General features: G+C 40.5%; 1 protein-coding gene across 6 annotated transcripts in view; it reads right to left on the minus strand.

The window, feature by feature from the left end:
* Positions 1-12,332: 12,332 nt before the first annotated feature.
* The window catches only part of TPD52 (tumor protein D52), a 40,921-nt gene continuing 31,339 nt past the window's right edge, over positions 12,333-21,914 (minus strand). For 3 of the 6 annotated variants that reach the window (XM_066564163.1, XM_066564171.1, XM_066564138.1), the window contains 5 exons: positions 21,687-21,788; positions 20,632-20,658; positions 16,335-16,376; positions 14,940-14,988; positions 12,333-13,792 (listed from right to left, as the gene is read on the minus strand). In XM_066564163.1, coding sequence (XP_066420260.1) covers positions 13,676-13,792; positions 14,940-14,988; positions 16,335-16,376; positions 20,632-20,658; positions 21,687-21,788 — 337 coding nt within the window. In that variant the 3' untranslated portion in view covers positions 12,333-13,675. The other 3 variants (XM_066564154.1, XM_066564144.1, XM_066564177.1) reach the window with 3 other exon arrangements.

A 21,914-nucleotide genomic window follows, 5' to 3' on the forward strand; every position in this document is an offset into this window, starting at 1 on the left:
TTCTGTACAAAAATATTAAAGAAGAAGAAGAACTGATTTAAACTTCTTGTTAACAAAAGGCTTTGAAGACTAAATACTGAACAAAGCTTAAACAAAACAAGATTGGTGTTATTTAATAAAACTACTGAAGGGAAATAGTCCAAACAGAAAACATTAAACAAGGATTTGTGATTCAAAGCAGTAATTTAGGGAAAAATCTAAGATTAATGACTGCACAGTCATGAAGAAGAGCTTTGAAAGCAGTCAAGGAGAAAACTGGAATCTTCCCTGCTAGATATTGAAAAGATATACAGATACATATAAGATATATATACAAGATATTTATAAAAAGCTTCATATGAATCACTTCCTATGCAACAGTTGTTACAAGGCAAAATTTCCATGAAGACAGCACTTCCACACCAGCTAGCACATTCTGAATTCTATAAGGCAATTATTTTAGCTATAAGGATTCTAGTCTACTATCAATTATTTAATATCTACAGGTCAGTAGAAGAAATAACAGTGTAACTAAGAGTTCCAGCAGACACCATATTCCTTCATTTTTTCTCAGTCTGAATAATGATTTGAATTGCACCACCAATGGTAAAAAACTCCTAATTCCATAGTTCTTGAATAAACACAGATAGTATTTGTACTCAACGTTTTAAAGTAAAGTTTTGAAAAAAGTAGGAGAAGGGAGAAGAAAACAGAACCACTTGTTAGTACAATGTAGTACTACAAAAGTGATATTCAAGAAGAACACAGTAAGCACCAGATTCTCCTCCAAAACTGTAGCATTTGGAGGGAAAAAATCTTTCAGATTTTATGATTGGAAAAAGCAAGGGAAACAGCTCTGTTTTGCCTATAGAGAATGAGGTAAATTGACTGCTATATATTCATTCTTAATTAAATTTTTATTAACTTTCAAAAACTTTACTTCAGGTTTTAATTGTCCAGAGTTATTTCTTATCATAATTTTAAAACAGCAAGTATCCCTAAAGAATGACCAGAAAGCAAAGCAAACTTCTGCTGCTTCAATCAAAAGAAGAACATCCATACACTCTCCTCAGCACAGTGAAGAAATATGGTTTTATTTTAAAATGCAAACCAAACAAAAGTCATCAGCCAAAAAGATTGGAAGAAGCTGAAATGAGGCCTGTAACCACCCCCTGATGAGGAACAGTAACTGTCTGGCAAAGCATCACTCCAACTTTATTCCAGATATTAAGATTTTTTGGTGGATTTTAGATTTTATTGTCAAAGCCTAAGAGTATTTTGTAAAATCCTCCCCATGAAAGCCCTGAGTCCTTGTTTTTGTTCATACTTCAGGACTAGGCTTTAAGGAGCACAGAATTCCACTCTCACTGCTAACTTGGAGGTAAAATCTCATACTGTCTGCTACATATGTGTGCTGGAAGTCTCAGCATACCTGTGAGCATACTGAACTGAACCCTCTGGAGAAGAGCACCCTCTCCCCTGTAGAACATTTCAGACAGCATGATCTATTCCATAAGCCTTCTTTGCAGCTTGGACAGAACATTCTGACAGTATTTTAAATCTTAGTTGTAAACCAGTGAACTTAGAGCTGCTCTTGCCACTCCATTTGAAATCAGCTAAGCTATAAGCCCTGCAATATGAAGAAAATCCTACTTAGTTATCAATTTAGACCTAAATAAACTACAATAGCACTAATAAAAAGCCTCTAGGAAATCCCATTTAGATAGTTACATTAACTGGATATCCAGCTGCCCTCAAAAGGCTGAAAACACTGGAATAGACACTTGGATGGATGTTGCCTTCTTACACATACATATTACAATCTGGTATTTTTTTCACAGAATGGTTTGGGCTGGAAGGGACTGTAAAGGTCACCCAGTCCTAATGCCCCCTGCCACAGGCAGGGACATCTGCCACTGGACTTGGCTGCTCAGAGCCCCATCCAGTCTGGCCTTGAACACTCCCAGGGATGGGGCATCCACAGCTTCCTATTCCAGTGCCTCACCACCACCACCATTCTTCCTTTTGTCCAACTTAGATCCACCCTCTTCCAGTTTAAAACCATTGCCCCCATCACCACAGGCCCTACTAATGAAGACTGAGAGGGACTTTTTACTTTATATTAAAAGTACACAGAAAGGTCTTCCCAGAGCCTTCCAGGCTGGACAATCCCAACTCCCTCAGCCTGTCTCCTTCACAGCAGCTCCAGCCCTGCTGTCATTTTTATGACCTCCTCTAGACTTCTCCATCTTTCATATACTGGGGACCCCATAACTGGATGGAGTACTCCAGGTGGGGTCTCACAAGAGCAAAGGGTATTCATCAGTTTTGAAGTCCACAAATTTACCTGAAAGACATGTTTGCTACGGAAAATGCAAAAGTCTCTGGCTGAAATTCAGTGCCTTATGTCAGTCCAAGTCAGCCTAGATGGCCCCAGTGATCATCTCCAGCCTAAAAATCAATAGTCTAAGATTCAGTTACATAAGGACACACTATACTTTCAACAATACAAATACCATGCAAGACATAAAACCTTCTGGCACATTACTCCTAAAGAAAAAATGTAAGAACTGTACTGCTTCACTGACTTCCACCTGGGAAGAACTGTAACTAATTAAGAAAGAGGCTACTGCACAAAAATACCTACAGGGTTATTCTGAAATTCATGTAAGGCAGGAATAAATTATTTTCACAGAAGAGTATCTTCATTTTGTCCAAGTAACAGTTCCTGTTTACCAACCTTTCCTATCCTAAAAAGAAAAAATATGGAGAGTACTAAACTTCAGTTTTACCAAGAACAGGATTATTCATATTTAGTAGCATTGTCCAAAGGGAAGCAAACACAGTTATAGGAAGTTATAAGGGTTGTCATACTTGGCAAAGACCGCTGCAAGATTTTGCCTGGCTACAGACACAAATGTTAAGCCAACTTCCCATAGTGAAATCATACATTTTTAAAAAGTGCTTAAAATCATGTTTTGATTGCAGATTAGGAAAGGATTACACTTCAATTTTAAAAACAACAAAAGTTTCGTCATACACTACTGGATATAAATTTATCTTCATTAACAACCTTCCATCAAGCTCCATATTTTGGTACTCACTCCAATGCTGACTGATGAATACAGCATATTCCAAACCTAGTTTAATTTTGCATACAGAACAACTTCTAATTAAAAATATCTCAGCTGTGCAGAGAACACATGATATGCTTGAATGTATATATTTGTATATATATTGCCCTCATAATAATGAATAATGTAATACTGTAAACTAAGCACATTTTTAAAAGAGAACCAAATACATGTAGTATTAAGCCAGTAAAATACCATGGTGAAAACTACCTTTGTCTCTCACAATTACACTTTTCAAGAAGAATCATGTAGATCTCAAAAGAAAAAAAAATCACAGGAATAGGATTTGGGTGCTGTGCCTAATACTCAACAGGTTTTCCTGAACTGTACTTTTAGTATCAAAACTTCTTTGTTGTCCAGAAATCTCCATTGCTAAAGCTATTTGCAGCTTGTTCTCTATTTGAAGATGGGTGCTTCTTAACCTTATCATTGAGATGCAGTATACAAACTCTCCTTCAACTCATGGAAGAGCATAATTATTCAGAATACTTTGTTTAACTTAGCAGTGCCTTACTACATGCTACTAACTCAAGTGTAGCAGTACTGTTCACAAAACAAATGTCAATTTTTTCAATTAACAGCCTCATCTCATATGTCCTACAACAAATATTGTGCTATCAGAGTAAATGCAAATTAAGGTGATTTTTTTTTTTTTTTTAGTTAATTATGGCTATCCCTGCTCATTATCAGAAAAGACAAAGGTTTACACTATTGTGTTTGAGTCTGGGTGTTTTGGTATTATAAACAGCGACACACATCACTAAAAAAAAAAAAAAAAACAACTTTTTTTTTTTGCTGTGACTTTATGTAACTGAGCAAGTGCTTAGGAGGAATAGCATAAAACATTAAAGGACATCTGGGGAGGGGAAGGTCAGCCCAGCTGTATCACAAAAATTAATCATCTGCTACTTCTAGATCCTTTTTTGAAACTTTTCATCAATCAGCTGCCCATTTAAAACCAGAAAGTCATACTGCTAACACACTATAATGCTACCCAAACCACCAAGGCTTACCCAACAAGTCTTATAAATGTACAATCTGCTGCACTGGTTGACTCAATACCAGCTTCTTTATGTTTGTAGTAAAAGGAAGGTTTTCCATTTATCTTCACATTTTGACTGGATACACAGCAAAGAAACTGCAAAACAAGACTTTCATAAAGAATTTCAAATGCAGCTTTGAAAATATGCTGTTGACTAGCCAGGTGGATCATTTACTGAACAACGCTGAGCTAAGATTTTATTTCACAACACAAAATAGCTCAGAATTTGGTCACAATAAAGCAGCTTGTTTTTCTTGAAATTAAATAACTTCCATATAGAATTTAAAACATGAAGTATTTATCCATATATTTCTTTCAAGGGTAACTTTATAGCAAACAAAGAGAGCATTAGCATCTAAATCACAGAAAGTGGGTGAACCTACTGCAATGGATTAAGTCAAAAAGAAAATCTAACCAGATGAGCACACACAGTCCTGAGAACAGCCCATGGTGTTTTGAGCCCACTATCTGCCTTTCTCCATTTATCACTACCTTGCTCTTCCAGGCACTTTTTTTCTTTTTCCAGGTTCCTGGAGGACAGGATGCTGTTTCAATAGTCATAATTGGAGAATAGCAGAGCTCTCCCACAGCAGCAGGGGATGTAAATATCCTGTTGATAACAGTAACCACTAGAAAGGATTTCAATTCCTATTTAACTGTCACATTATGGTTACAGGCACCTTCTTCCAGGTATCTCACATGCAGTCAATCAAATCCAGGCAGCTGTCATGCAACTCCTTTTCTCCATGATACTGGCAGTCCCAAGACAGTTTAATTTTGGGGATTTCACTCTGACAGCCAGTCACCAAGGCCATATCACCCACCACTCATGGATCCCCAGCAATGCCAAAGAACCAACTCGCCAACCAGAGCTATCTGAGGGAATGAGTCCCACAGACAACTCCTCCAGAGCTGTGATCTTCATCTTCCTCAAGCCAAACAAGGACTAAGGGCCCAAGGTCTTCCCACACAAATTGGTGTCCCTGAGTACATGGCTGTGATAGGCAGCAGTGACAGTGTCACTGTACTACAATTAAGCCCTCCAAAGGGCAGCAGGCATCATTCCTCTGCTGTCCAACATCAGAAGTCCTGCCTACTTCCTTTCAGAGAGAGCTGCTCCAACACCCAACACCAAGTGAGTTTTACAAAATCCTGTCATGCAAGCACTTCTGTCACAAGCAAAGCAGGTCATCTGACAGACCCAGCTGTGCCTTCACCTGGGACAAACCCAAGTCAGAACAGACAAGTTCTGGTGCCTCAGCCAGAGCATTCACAAGACAGAGATGCTCCTTCACAGAGGTCACAAGAAGGACAAACAGGTTGATTCCTACTGTAATACAAACCAGCATTTCAAGCAGATCCAGCTGAGAGGATGCTGAGAAGGCTGACACATAATATGCTTGAATGTATATATATTTATATACAGTCCTTACAGCACAAACCTGTAAGCACCAGGATGTGTTCACAGCATAGCACAAGCACACAGAACCCAAGTTTCTCAAACACAGAATTACAATCTGGCAAAGCAAATCAAGGGAAACTTCCAGGAAAAGACTACTCATTCCAGATCCCACAAACCCCACAACTGGCATGGTCCCTCTCTCAGTTAGTGAGCAGCTTACAGCACCTGAATGCTGACCAGAAGATAAGCCACCTAAAACAATGACCTCTGCACTTGGCATATAGCTGTTATATCTGTAATTAAACTAAGAATGTTATTTATTAGTTATTTATTAGCACTATCAAAGCAGATTACAGGTATACTAAGAAATATTACACTATGAAAATTACAGGTGAAAACTGCACTAAATATTAATCAGCAAATAACTGCAATTTCACTAAAATCACCTTCTAAATGCTAACTTAGGTGGGAAGACAGATTGAGAGAAATATTTCACATCAATTATTAGATTAAAATAATTTTAATTTTTTTTTTACTATTTGATATCAAAACATCCAGTGTCACACATTATTTTAACCTGAGGATGCCCAGATACTGCACAAGCAAGACAACAACACATTCTTTATAAAGATATCCATGTAGCTTTCAGAAATGTAATACATTCCTTTTAAATTGTCACTTTTGTGTTTTAGTTTTTAATTTCTCTCTTAATATATAAACAGATGAAAGGGCTCTTTATATGACCTATGAAAATATTTTTTCATTTTCTTTCTTAATGAATACTGATATTTTATTTTTTAAATAGTGACATTTAAATACACAAACATCTTCCTCAAATTTACTAATCCTTTCAGCAAAGAACCTATGGCTAAGTTAATTTAAACACGTCTGTGCCTAGAAGAATAATTTCTGATCTCTCTCTTGCAGAAATTAGAGATCATCATGTACTGATACCAATCCAATCCCTTCTATCTGAACTTTAGACGAAATTAGTTACGTTTCTTCTTAACAGATGCTTTCCCTTCAAACACGGCATTCAAGGAATTCAATAGGAAACCCCTCAAACGTGCTGCTCTTGCTGAGACATCTGGAAACGAGCAGTGCCCTCTGCTGTGCCGGGCGGGGATGCTCACCCAGCCCCGGAGCAGCATCCCTGCCCCGCTGGGCCCTCCAGGCCGAGCCAGGGGCTGCAGGTCCCTCCTTTGACCAGGACAACCTTCTGCTCGTGGAACCAGCCCCTGACACGCGGCTGATGCTCGCACCCTGCTATTCTCAAATGAAAACGTCCCGACAGGGCAGCTCCATCACACTGTGACACACAGAGTGGATTAGCGGCAAAGTTCACTTAAGGAACCCATTTCTCCCTAAAAGGACACTTGACAAACTTCACCACTCGCATTTGAAACATTTTTAGACTGCTTAGTTCACAGTGAAGAAAAAAATGTCCATTTGTTCCTTATTAGTGAGTTTATTCTTACATTTTCTTCAAACTTTGGTAAGTGAGCTAACAACACAGCTCATAAAACATTTCTCTACCTGTATCAAAAACCATCTCATCCTTCCTAAAGACAAGGTTTTCTGTTTTACTAGGCAAGCAGCTTTAAACCATTAATGAAGGTAACACCTGAAGCATTTGGTCCTTCTAAAAGATTTCATTAAGCAATTCCATAAAGAAAAAATAAGAACTTTAAACCTATCTTTTTTTCTTTGTTGTTTATAATGCAAAACTTAAATATAAAAGTGCAGAGGCAAATGCAGCAAGAAATGAGTTGCCTGCTGTAGAAAAATGTCATATGGGTTTATCAGGATATTTGGCTTACCAAGTTGCTGCCTTTTCAACAGTTTTAATCAACATTTAGGTGCCCTGTCTGTAAGTTTCACTATTAACAAAACAGTAACAACAGAACTGTAAACTCAAGGTGAAAGCTAAAACACAAACCTGAACCCCTCTAAAATTACCAGCACAGCAGAGACACCACCAGGCAGTTCTGAGGTAAGGGCAGCAGCACACATTGCTGCAAAAAAACTTAAAGAGCTACATAGCCAAAATATCATCCCTGTGCTTTTTAAATCATCTGAAGACAAACACATGTCAACATGCCCATTTATCAAGTTTATTTATATTTGCCTAAACTAAGCCACTGCCACCCAAATGTCAGCCAGTTCATACAGTTTCAAAATTGGAGGAACAGCTGACATAGGAAACCCATGCAGGAGCTGTTATCAAGCCTCTTCCCAAAAGAAAGAGAAACACAAAGAATCCAAACACCAGCTCTGGCTCTTACAGGATGAAGCACAGCAAAAGACAGGCAGCACTTGTCAGCTGAGATAAGGAACACAAGTTTTCCTCTGACCTTAGCTCAGGTAAGGGATGAGCAAGACCACATTCCTCCTTCTTCAAAGAGCAGGTCCTGCAGCTGCTGGGACCACAGGAAGGAACTGCAAGTAGAGCCATCACAGCCTCTCCCAAGGGAAGTGGGTGCTTCTCTTAGAAGGATCTTATCAAAAGGTCTTCTAAATATTTGAGTTTCACCACCAGCATCCAGTGCATCCTACCATAAGTATTACCCAGCTTTACCGAAGTAGCATCAGGGTTGCTCCCATCTATGGAAAGTTTATATACTGTCTAGCAATCAAATATCAGCTGAAAGTGGTGATAATGGCATTTCAAGAAAGCTACACAAAATGAACAGATTACACTGCAGTCAGATCCCTTTCATTTCCCTCTTGTTTCATGCCACCTTCCACTGCTAACTCATTCTCACCAACACCCACTCCCTCTCCAGTAAACTATTCAAAGAGCAATCTGTTAATTCAAGATTAATAAACATTAATCACACTCAGACTCACTGAGCACTACCTGGGCTGAGAACAGCATGAAAGTAGACTCATGATAATCTTCACCTCATTATTATGCTTTCAACACCACTAGGCACTGCAAAGCAAGCTACTTTCCTTCCTCTGGTTCAAGTGAAAAAGTAGCTCAGCAAAGTGTACAGAAATTCAGAGTTGTGGTCCAGATATTCATTTTAAAACCCTAGTTTGACTTCTACTAATGAATATTTGTATTTGTGTATGCAATTCACATGTTGTGAATAAAATGTAACATTTGAGTTAGTTAAGAAGCTTTAAAGGCTTGATAACAATTCATTTACAGATAGAAAGAGATTATGTAGATAGAAAATAATGTTTCCAGCTACTCACTTCAACAGAAAAAGGAGGAAAAATTAAAATCCCCAAAGTACCATTCAGCATCTGCTACAGCTACATCAAGTGATTCTTTTCCTAAACTCCTCTGTTAGACACCACCTGAGCCCCAGGTTTGGCAAACCTTTGATCTTAGCACAGCCAGCCTTGCAAGTGTGGATCTTCAATGGAAAACGGAATATTATAGATTATGCAGTAATTTGGGATATCAGGTCTTGGATTCAGTGATAGGCATTTCCAGTTCTACACCTGCAATACCAAACAAGTCCTGTCATAATTCACAGCCTTAATCTCCATATCCTACTGAGCACATTTCAAGCAGTCTCAGATACAGAACTGAAAAACATTACAAAAAGATGACTGTCAAGGATAAACACCAGCATGGAATCACTTCCACCTGAGGAATAAGCAGAGGTCAGGGGTTTTCAGTTTAGAAGAGATATTTTGGAATGTCAGTACACACACAGAACTGTCTTCTGTTTCCCTACCTGTCTGCTAATGGGCACTGTAACAATCAGTGGGAAAAACCAGCATGACAAAACTCAGTGCATTGCTAGAGAAAGTGATGGTTATTCACAAAATCTCTGCGTTTATTTTACCACTCACTCTCTCCCAAGTCCCATCCACTCACATTCCCATATCCCCGGATTCCCAACAAGCACCTGGGGAAAACTCATTTGGGTACAACACCGAGGATGAAGGTTGCCAGCTATCAAAGCCTCACCTCTGACATTATTCCTGGTGGAATTCCTGGTTTGGCAATGGTGAACTAGGTTTTGGACAAATCTTTTACACCCTTCAGGAGTCAACAGCTGTTGATGGGGTGGTCCTTTGCTCCAGAATTCTACTTACTGCAGCCTCAATAAATAGCAGACTGCTGCTCATCATCTCCCTCTCCATGACTGATTCATGGTGGAGTCACAGGAAAACAAATGACATGTAAGATGTGGGACACAATCCTGTAACCCTCCTTGTGCATTTCAGAAGCAGGGTCTGTTCCTGATGAATCATTCATGCTGCAGCTCACCAGAGTGCAGGCCTTGCCAAGCACACCATCCTAATTTTACAGCCAAGGACAGCTTCCCAGAGAACTGTGGGTTTTCAAAGTTACATCCAGCATCCTTTCAACCCTTGTCTTCATGTTTCTTATACTGGCTTCACACACATACAATTCTACAGGTGTTTCATTCATAAAGGCCTTTATATTTCCACGAAAAGTCTCTGGCATACTGGTTTAACGGATCTTTGATCTGACCCAATAAAATCATCAAGAGATTTTCTACATCCTCCCTGTCAGCTTGTAAAAAGCCTGAACACAGCTTTGTCCATGCATCAGTACCTTGCATGCTTTCTACATTACATTTTTGTAGGAGCATCTTAAAAAGAAATATGAGCTGTCCACGTTTCTGCAGGTTACTTATTAGGCAGGGTGAAGTGGTGAGAAGAGAGAATCAGAGTTGTTAGGGTTGGATAGGACCTCTGGACATCATCCAGGCCAGCCCTGCTGGCAAGGCAGGGTCACCTGGAGCAGGTGACACTGGAGTGTGTGGGTTTCTGGGTTTTGATTGTCTCCAGAGAGGGAGACTCCACAACCTCCCCAGGCAGCCTGGTCCAGTGCTCTGCCACCCTCAGTGCAAAAAAGTTCTTCCTCGTGTTGAGATGAAACTCCTTGTACTTTAGTTTATGGCCACTGCTCCCTACCCTAGTGGTGTCGCTGGGCACCACTGAAAACACTCTGGCACCATCTTGCTGGCACCTGCCTTTTAGGTATTTATACTTATATATTGATGAGATCCCCTCTCAGTCTTGTCTTCTCCAGACTGAACACACCCAGCTCCCGCAGCCTCCCCTCGTACGAGAGATGCTCCAGACCCCTCCTCATGTTTCTGGCCCTCCGCTGCTCCCTCTCCAGCAGCGCCTCCTCTCTTTTGTACCGCCGAGACCAGAACCGGACACAGCGCTCCGGCTGTTGCCGCATTAGGGCCGAGGACGCTGCCCCGGCTCGATCCCCTCGCGCCCTCACCTGCCGGGGAGCGGAGCCCGCGGTGCCGCCGCCCGGGCGCTGCTCCGTTCGCTGCGGGGGAGTCTCGGCGGCTCCCGAAGCGGCGCCGCTGGCCCGGCGGAGCGTGGGCAGCAGCGCCCGCCATGGCCGGGCCGCGCGGCCCCACAGCGCCGCCGCCATCACTGACCGGGGGCGGGGCCGGCGCTCCGCGCGCAGGCGCAGCGCGCGGGGCTGAGGCGGGCGGCGCCATCTTGGGTGCGGGACGGCGGCGCCGCGCTGCCCCCCGGCGGCAGCAGCGGGAGCGGGCACGGAGCTGAAGCCGCGCCAGGGAACGGGCGGGATGGACACCTGAGGAGCTTCTTCACGGAAAAGGTAAGTACGTATTGTAGTGCCCAGGGAGGGGCTGGAGTCACCGTTCCTGGAGGGGTTTAAGGAACGACTGGACTTGAATAACCTGAGTTGGACGGGACCCATAAGGATCATGGAGTTCAACACTTGATCCTGCACAGGACACCCCAAGAGTCACACCATGGGCCTGAGATCATTGTCCAAACAGTTCCTGAATTCTGTCAAGCTTGGTGCAGTGACCACTTCCCTGCGGAGCCTGTTCCAGTGCCCAAACACCCTCTGCGGGAAAAACCTTCTTGTAATACCCGGCCTGAACATTGCCGGGCACAACTTTCTGCCGCCCCCTCTGGAGCCCCACTTAGTGCCATGGTCTGGCTGACAAAGTGCTGTTTGCTCGTAGGCTGGACTCCCTGCTCTCAGAGGTATTTTCCAGCCTAATTGATTCTGTGATTACTACACGAGCCCTGAAAGCAAAGCTTCAGTGCTCACAGCAGCCCCAAAGCCAGCTGCACATGAGGAAAGGAAGCTGTGGGCAGAGGAAGATGCAGCAAAAGCTCCTGGAGTGTGGCCTTAAAAAAAAAAAAGCTTTCTTTCAGCAAACAGAAAGCTCAACTCTGGACTAGATGACCTTTCTCTTTGCCAGTTAGATAAATAAATAAAAGACCCATCCAATAACGGTCATGTTCCAGAAGAACCTGCCCTACATGGTATTGACCCAAAGGAGGAAGAGCTCCTTTCTCTCTAACCATGCAATTCTCTGTTCCTTTGTTAAGTTGGAGCTGTCAGAGGCCGAGGGAACAGGTCAACCTGTTTTCTGTTTTCTGAATTTCACACCGTAACCAGGGCAGTTAAATTTTATATAGTGGCAGAGCACTGGAACAGGCTGCTGAAGAAGGTCCTGGATTCTCACTCTCTGAAGACATTCCAAACCCACCTGGGCACAGTCCTGTAGAACCTGCTCCAGAGGTGAGCCTGCCTCAGAGACAGGGAGTTTGGGCTAGATGAACTCCAGAGGTCCCTTACAACCCTAACAATGCTGTGATTTGTAATTTTTTGTCTAGGCTCAGTGTTCTCTAGAAATGCCAAGCTCAGCCATGAGGAGTCCCAGCAGTACAGTAGTATGTACCAGCACTGCTCTGAACCAAACTTAAATGACTACTTCAAATAGAAATGAAATCTCCTTACTTATTTACATTATCCTCCATGTTCACAGGACAATACATTCCTCACATACACTTTATTAAGCTTCTCACATTGTAATTAAGCACACATTCTACATCTGACATGCTAGCAAGGTTGTCAGGAGCCAACTTTTTTTCCTCCAGACACCTGTGGCAGTTGAAGTTTCATGGATTTCACACAAATGTACCAAAACTTGTTTCCAGTTCTAAGCAGGGTGATAAAATGTTCTAACCATGTGGCAGAAACACATAAAACACAAGAAATTTGAGGAGTACAGCAGACAAAACAAGATGTAGGAGGACACATCTTTTAGGAGAGCTATGCTGAGCAGTGACACTGTGCACCTCTCTAAACAGACTTCTGGGGCTGGCAACAGGGGTGTTGGCTTAAATACATTTAAAAAGAGTAAAATGGTGTAGCAGATGTTTTCAGGGCTCAGCCTACAAGAGAAACAACATTAGGCTATAGGAGCAATTCTCTTGATGACTACAAAAGAACCACTTCTGGGGTCAAGCTTATTCTTCTAGTCCATGCTTTGTTAGTGTGAATATGACACCACCACGTGTGAATGAATCTATTTGTGACTGGTCCAATGCTCAGAAGAGTGTTATCTTACCACAGTGATATCCTGTACAAGAAACAAGACTGAAAATGCTATGGTGACTGAACCAAACCAGCACTATGAGGCATCCTGCTTCCATCTGCGTTGGTCAGAAGTTTCTGAGGTGGACAGTGCACAGACAGATGGGTTAAGTTTTACATGGTCTATCACCTATCCACACCTGCTGGATGAGGAACACGCTCAAAAGACAGTACATTCCTACTCATGTGTGATCCTGCTATAACTTGTGTAAAGCCTGCTGAAACTGAAGTCCTTTCTTTAGCTGGGAGTGATCCTTCCTCCTTGTCCAGCCTCCTGTCCAGTGTCTCTTGCAGGCAACACTCAACTGAAACAATCACAAGGGAGCGAAGTAACAAGCTTCAGTTTGGCAGCAGCAGTAGATTCATAAGGATTAAGTTGAGCAGTAATTACAGATTGAAAAGAAAATAGGTATCCACAGTATCTGTACAATATAATTAACTTCTCAAAAGAGGTTTTTTTCATTGCTATATTTTAAAGGTTGTCTTCAAATTACAGGTAAGTCCTTTAAATGCTTGAAAGGCATAGAAATTCCCCTTCCCACACAAAATCCCAAACAATGTATTTTAGTTTCAAAAATATTTTGAACCCACAAACAAGCTTGGTATCAGTTAATCGGGTAAAATAACTACGTGCTAAATAAAAGCACATCTGGTGGAAAGAGCGCAGAGAATGTTACAAGTGTGCTTGGTTTTCCTTGCAGGATCTGGCAGTGGGTAGCGGGACAGAAGCAGAAATCTCAGTGGGTCTCTTCCTCTGTCTGTTCTGCAATAGTTTCTGTGGCACTGGCATTGGCAGCAGAGTTGAGAACTTCTCCAAAGTCTCCTCCAGCAGGTTTGCTTCCTCCAACTTTAGACTAGAACACAGAGAGACCCCCAACAAAGCATAGTAGTTAGTTGGCATGCCAAACACGCTTAACTGTACAAAACCAGTATGTCTGGTTTAATAACTCTTTTCAACAAAGCAGCTTTTCCAGGTTGAGGAGACCTCCACAATATTCTTGAAACAAATCTGTACATATCTGGCAGGAAACACTCACCAGCAGATTAACACAGTAATCTCCCTTTGACTTTGAGATACACGAAGCAGCCCTTATTCCAGGGCTGATTCCAGAGTCCAAAGGTTGATACAACCTCAGTTTCAAGTGGATAAAGGTATGAAGCCTTTCAAATCAAGAAGTCTTTAAGAGATTCAGAGTTAAAACTCGTTACTTTATTTCTCAAGAAAGAACTTTGGACAGTTTTGAGTCCTAAGAGCAAGTCCTGAGATCTTCAGAGGAGCAGAGCAACTATGTTACTTTCTCCATGTAACATGTTTACCTTTTGATTTCCCTCCGCCCATACGCTCTGTGGGACTGCAGGGGTGTTAAGGTCAATTAGTTGCAAGAAAAGAAGGCCCAATTCCCCTTGCTATCACTTGCATGCTTCTCATTCAGCCCAGTGTCCCCAGGAGAAGTCAAATCTGGTTCTGATTACACAGATTAGTAATTTTTGTTTTTACTTGGAGAAGTTATTAATGTTACCAGTTTTTACCTGGAGAAGTTATTAATGATTGTTTCTGACACTTGAGGCTTTCAGGAGTGAAGTTAAAATTAAAGTGCAAAGACCTTTTATCTTTTATGCCAGAAATGAGAGATGTATCCCAAGGTATTCTCCTGTGTAGGATACTAGTCCCTAGAAAGGTATGAAATAAAAGCCTAGACAATTCTGGATAGCTAGCATTAGGTATTAATTATTTTGCATACCTAATACTAGCTGTTTGTGTAGGTTAGCTGGCTCTTAGTTCTTCTAAAGGCATCCTCCTGTAGGAGGTGCAGGCAGCCCATTACTTTATTTGCAAATCATTAGGCAGAGAAACTGTTTCCACAGGACTTAAAAAGATGTTATTCCAAGCACCTCTTCAACAGTTTACCAGTAACTAAAAAATAGGCTGCCCAAAAGGACTTGAGTCTTTTTTCCACATCCACAGCTGCACAATCAATAATGTGTTTTAGAAATTCTTACCTTGAAGTTTTCAACTTTCTCCTCAAAGGATTTGAAAGTAGGAGAATTTCTACAAAAATAAAAAAAAGGATCCACAGAATTAAAATTACATCTAGTTAACCTATAAACATCACAAACCAAGCAGACAGTTCCTTTTACCCAACAGTAACACGAGATTTGTTTGGGGCTCTTTCCCTGTTTTAAAGATAGCCTAAAAATAGTTTACATCTTGATCCTCCCAAGTACTACAAAACTAAATTCAAACATACGCGAATTGCAGGCTCACTTTCAACTTGGCAACAAAACATTGCCAGGTCCACAACAGGATCCTTCCTATCAACATGCAAGGGAGAACTAGCAAGTATTTTAGGTTTAGCTTATATTATTCCCAGTCTTTTCAAACATGTTTCTGGCTTAAAGCATTTGTTCAGAAAATCTTAGTCATCACTTCTGGCTAGCCTAATATATTATTGCTGAAGAGAGCTCATCAGTTTTTTTACTTTTTACAGGAAAACCAATTCAGTTTATTTTGCTACATGTTCAATAAATAAAACATGGTTCACAGTGGCATTTTCTGCTAACATGTTACATTTAAGTGAGACTCTCCCTTGCCTTTAAGTGCCAAAGGCAGCTGTAATTACAAATAGTAAGTTATGCATACAAAAAGCAGGACAGCTTGGGACTTCCAGTGCTGAAGGCTGGTGTATAATTCATTAGGGTCAGAAAAGTGGCTTAATGCTCCAAGTAGCTGTCACTGCTACGTGCAAATCTGTGCAACACTTTTTCTGCCTTTATGTAGGATGGAAAATGCTTGCCTTCATTGGACCAGGACTAAGGATTACTCAAAAATGTATTATATAAATATTGCAGACAAGGGTGTTTTTCAAAAGAAGCCTACAGCTTCCCTTCTTGCTTTGCTTGGCATTTGTGTGGGTCAGCCACACTTAGCTGCACACTTTTCTCTTGGGAGAGCACACAGTGACACGTGTCAAACCAGACTCTCAGAGGGACACGGTGCCAAGCAAGTGGAGAGAAAAGGCAAGCACCCCAGATCACCAAGAGACTTCTTGTGAAACCACAGGGTTTTTTTACTCACTTTCATTTTCAAAAATATATGCCAAGCTACTGCCTTAAAACTTGGAATCACTTAGTAACATTACACTCTAACAGACAGGGAAAAGCTGTTATAGTTTTCCAAACAGTAGGGAAATGTGACTTTCCAGATGTTTGATAACCACCTCCGTTAACCAGAAATAAAACAAATTTTATCCTATATGTTAGTACAGGAACTCCATTACAAAGCTGGGTGGGTTTTTTGCTTTTTTATAAAACTACATTAGTTGACTTAAGTTCAATTTGACTTGATTCCACATGTGAAAATAAATAAACCAAAGAGCTGGATTATGCATACATTACCTCATAATAGGCATACTAATTGAATGTTGTATGGAGCGTATACTACATGCCAGCATTAAGAGAAAAGAAAGCAAAAAGTTAGTTTAAGGATTACATTGAGAAGAAATTGGCTTAGAGAGCTGACTTCTGTAAACTATCTTTGGTAAACAGCCAAACAGTCTTACACAGTCTTAGTAACTGCTTGGGTTTGCTTTCTTAAATTGCTTAGCCATGCACACACACACACACACAAGTACATCAGAGCAAAAGCTGCAGCAACCTTTTTCTCTTTTAGAAAGATTCAAGTGCCATGCTTGTTAGTACTTGCTCTGCTTAGCTGCAACAGTCTGTCTGCTCCTTAAGTTTCTCAAGCAACAGGAGTCATGCTGCATTTACAGTTTTGGCAATAGCGAGTAGCAAACACTTGAGAGTCTTATAAATCAGCTAGTCTTCCTACTGAAAAAATTATCTCTACATCCAGAAGGCTTCCATTTACATTCAGTAAAGTTTTTTACACTCATCAATACAAATTATCTACTCATCAATCAACAAAAGCAGTCACATCAGTCATTGGATTTATGCTGGGAGCAGGATAAAGTCCTGTGCTCTGAAATTCATGGAGGATTTCTATAACCTGCCAGTGTTGCTATAAAGTTACTGTTTGTCTAGCAAGAAAACACATCCACTCCTCGAAGGTAATTGGGTATAGATGAAGGAGCTCCTGCACAGCTTTAACACCACTACCACACACCTAATTTAGTTCCATACAAGAAATCCCTGTTTACTGCAGATACAAACAAGCCTTATATGCTAAATAATTCTTACCAAATACCACAACAGTAACTTAGAATTATTACAAGTGATGATCTCAGGTTTTCATAACTACATATGGAATGTCAAAATTTGTCTGGGCTTTATGATGCCTTTCAAGAGAATACTTTCCAGGCAGTTATTGGGGAAGGAGAGGAGGGAAGGGAAACAACTCTCATAAAATGTACCTCCAAACTTACAATTAGCATCTCAGCACAGTCAATGGAAGATACATGCACAGAAGACAAAAAGTTCTATGTTTATTGCAGAAAAAGTTTTAGGAGATCCTTTATGAGGGCTCATTAGTAAATGATAGAAAAAAGGTTGGGATCCCTTAAGGCAGATGCACAACTATGGTTTGATTTGTAGTTACAGTGTACTGGGAATCAGATACACAAGGCCAGATGCTTTCCTGACACTTCAGTAATGCACAGCTATGTTTCATCTATTTACCCAAGCCCATTTCTCCTGTGTTTCATTCTTATGGATGGCCTGGCTTCCACAGGCTTTTCCAGATCACAGACAAGCTGATTGTCTTCTGGACTGTAATATATATCCTTCACTGTGATGTGGATTACTACAAGTTCTGGGCTTGCTACATGGCAGGTTTTATTACAGAGCTACACTGACACTAACTAGTTTCAGTCAATGCTCAGCCAATTCCCCTCATGCTGCAAGAAGTTTCTCCCTGCAAGAAGTTTAAGGCTAAAGAGGATTAAATACATATATTTACAAACTGTAGAACTGCTCACACTGAAAAACAACAAGCTATAATGTATCACAGATGTTTTAACAGGTGTCTGCAAAAGTTTAGTTTCATCTCAGACATCATTTAATACAAGAACTATTCATGTATTCACGAAGAATTTACTTGCTGCTGGACAATACACTTCTGTATACCCTCAGTATCCAGTTTGCAAAAAAACACCATATTACATAGTTTTATCATACAATGATCTGGTTTGCAGGAGAACTGAATTAGATAAATGCAGTTGATTTTTTTAATATAAACCACCTATTCTTCAGGTAATGCAAGAGGCACAATTAAGCCTTGAACAGCTTTATGAAAAGAACTTGTATTTCTTTCCCAAAGCACAGAATGCCACACTAAAACACTCACTCAACTAGGCCATCAGCTTGGGCAATTTGAAAGACAAGCCCTCTTGGCAATGCTCAAAAGCAAACCCCTAGCTTAAAAAAGACAATAAATAAAAAGGCACAGTAAGCTGCTCTCCAGTCTTCCATGCATTTTGTATTGTATTAAAGCTTTCTTATCCTCTACACAATAATTTTTTTAAAGCTACTCCATTGCCTCACATTTTGAAAAGGCACAAGGAGGTATGCCAGAGTCCCAGCCTAGAAAACACAGCTCAACATACACAGTAGCTAGTTACTTTGTAGTTAAATTTCCAGCTGATATGTTACGGTATTTAGGAATCCATGATCAGAGATCAGACTTCTAAAGCAAGCAAAGAAAGTTATTCTGTAATCTCAGAGCAAGGCAAAGATGGACTTTGCTCCATTATAGGAATGCAGTGCAAGAAGGGCCAAGTGCAAAGTCATGACTGCTCAAAAGCTACATCTTGGTACTACTACTTTGCACAGAATACTGTTGTTGCCTACAGAAGGAAGGTTAGCTTATCAAAACTTCAACAAATTCTTATAAAGAGAATAAAGGTATTAAGAAAAACCTAAGATGGAACAGAGTTCATTTTCATCATAACAAAGGGCAGAGAAAACAAATACAAAAAGGAAGCAAAAAATGCACTGGCATTGCACTACCAGTCCTCTCTTCCTCTCCATTTCAGTTGTTTCCAAAATCACAGCTCCAGCAGCTGCCTCATTCCCTTTTGCAACTCCCTATTACATCACTTTGCAGTGCCCAAATAAAGATCTGTGTGTGATGTTTGCTGCATGGCATATGTCCATAATATAGTCCAACAGGGAAGAAATCACACCACTACAGCTGAGAAGTCCCTCAAAAAACAATAGAAGGGAAAGTGAGCCACAATGAAGCCAATGCAAGAGTTTAAGAACAAAAATGAACCTGCATATTCAGTACAAGTTCAAGTATCAGGCCCATCAACTCTCACTTCCAGGAAAGAATTTAAGCATCTAAACCTTTCTGAAGCTCAGACTTGCCCTTGAGTAGTTATATAACCCTCAGACCTAAATTCAGATGAATTTGGTTCCCATGAAAAACATTACTATTTTGTTTCAAGTGCAACTAAGATCTTTAACAGCAGTAATTCTTCACACTTTTCTTTTGTTTTCTAAACACAGCTGCCCCTGAATTTATAACAATACCTTGCATTTCCATCATCATGATTCTCCCTGAGAAGCACACCAACAGAGCAGACTTCTCTGATACTGTTAACATTCTCTCCCAGTGGCCCAGTTTCTAATAGAGTACTCAACACTAACAGAGCCACTAACTGGAATAATTAAGACACTCCTAAGGCATTCCTGAAGTAGAAGACAGCTCTATGTCTGTGCTTGTCCTTGTCCAGTGAAATACTCCAATGCTAATTGGGGAACACCACAGCCTTAAGGTAGAAAAGTGACTCCTGTTAAGTGAGCAGCTGAGCTCTGCATCCAGAGGGAACAGAGTAGAGTCTTCCAGGTTCCCCCTGTCCCACTGATTGCTGAACAGGACATATTTGAGACTGGCTGCTATTATTATACCTGATCAAACTGAGCTCACTTTAGAGTCTGAGTTCTCATAGCATCCTGTGCCTCTGCTCATCTCCTCCCCTGGAACAACATCTCCTCCCCTGGGACAACAGCTCCCAGTTAGTACTCCAGGAGCCAAATGCCAACATCTTTATAGAGAACCTACTGCTGTCTTTAGCTCCTTACTGGGGGAGTACAGAAAAGATAAAGTCAGGCTCAGATAGATGGGCTGAGAGGCAATGGACAGAAGTTGTAACTGCTGAAAACACTGAGTATTTGCTTAGATCAAAGGTAATGTAGATGAAGTAACTAAGATACTGGCATTGCTAAAGTAATCAACTCAAGGATTGTTTCACTGGACAACCTATGAACAAAGAATGTATAAACTATTTTACATTTAGACTCTAGTAATTTAGTTAGATTCACAATGCTAAACAGCCATTGTAATAGACACAAAAAGGGGGAAATCTCTGTTCTGCCACAGCACAAACACTGTACAGACAAAGAAGGAGGAATCTTGCATGCCATTGACCTCAACACCATATTCTGTCTCCTGATAAAAAACCTTGCAGCATCATTTTAGTGGGTTTACTTCTAACAAGGAAGAGAGACTTATTAATTATTATGTATACTCAAGATTTTGTGTTTTGAGATAGTTACCAGGTGAACATGAAGAAACATCTTCCCTGACATTAAAAGGGCTTCAGTTTTACCCTTACTAACACTGAAGAAAAGAAGAAATTACCTTTTACAGAGAAAACTTAAATGAAAAACTGTAATGGAGACAGTCTGACTACATGCTTAGTTTGAGAAGCAATTCTTGTGCCCACCTTACCTAAAGGAATGTGAAAATGCCTGTAGTCTGCACAATGCCAGAGTAAGCATTAAAGAGAGAAATGAACTTCTGATAAATCTGAAGAAAAATCTGTAACTGTGTAGTTGTACTCAAAGCATTTTCTCACTAGACTTCAAAAAGCAAGAAGTTAATGGCAGCACTTTAAAATGGCTGATTTTATTACACTGCTGCCAAAGCAGCAATATTCTGTGAGAATGTGTGAATTTTTATTTGCCCAATAACTGAAAAATAAGTTTAACAATAACAAATTACCTGTGGAGATGAGTAATTGTATAGGTTCCAGTACTAAGAATTACATAATCAAGGAATTGTAAGCCAAGCATCTGATTGTATTGCATCCAGCAGGATTTTTGCAAGCAGCTCAAAATAGTTCCAAAAATGACTTGGCAGACTTACCTAATGTGTATGAAGGGCTGTGTCATTTGGCACAAAGTCAAAATATGTTGCATGCCAACAATATTTAAGAATTAAAAAGTGCCAATAGTCTCTTAAAAATGTAATAAAATCAAGCCACTTCTATGAGGCAGAACAGCTTAGACAGAAATAAAACAGACTTGGAAGGAATCGACACACAAAACAAAAACAAACAAACAAAAACCCAAACAAAAACCAATAACAACAACAACAACAAAAAAGAGAAAAACAACAAAACACAGTGAAAGATATTAGTTGTTTAAATGTAATATTCCACAAGCTGAGAGAGAGCAGAAATGACAGTGCTATGTGTACCCCACAGAGGCAGGCAGACAGTGCCGCCTGGAATCACACCAGAAAAGTAAGAGCAGCAGTGGAGGTGGCAGCACACATTGCTTCTCTTGCCTACATAAAACACACATCACAGAACTCCTCAGCACCAGTGAGAACATACAAGCAGATTCTGCAGCAAGTCTCTTACCTCCCCTAAAACAGTTGCTGAAGGCTCTGGATAGATTAGCTTTTAGAAGCACTAGGTACGTTAACAGCATAAATTTACTGCAGTGATCAACCGCGTAAATAAAAAACGCAGTTACTTGGGAAAAGGTAAATAAACCTACCTGACATCTTCAAACTTCTTGGTTATGACTGAACCAACAGAAGAAAAAGCAGCAGAAGCCTTCTGACCAGCCTGAGACAGGGTTTCTGATGTTCTCTTGTATCTGTGTTCAAAAAAACATTTAAGTTTTAGATTTTTTTAATGAACACATAAGGAAACTTTTAGGGTGTGTCTATTTGCATTAAATGCAGAGGTACACTTCAGCTTTGGAGTCATATGGAAAACCTGC

The sequence above is a fragment of the Molothrus aeneus genome, chromosome 1 (assembly GCF_037042795.1).
Source record: "Molothrus aeneus isolate 106 chromosome 1, BPBGC_Maene_1.0, whole genome shotgun sequence".
Classification (NCBI taxonomy): domain Eukaryota; kingdom Metazoa; phylum Chordata; class Aves; order Passeriformes; family Icteridae; genus Molothrus; species Molothrus aeneus.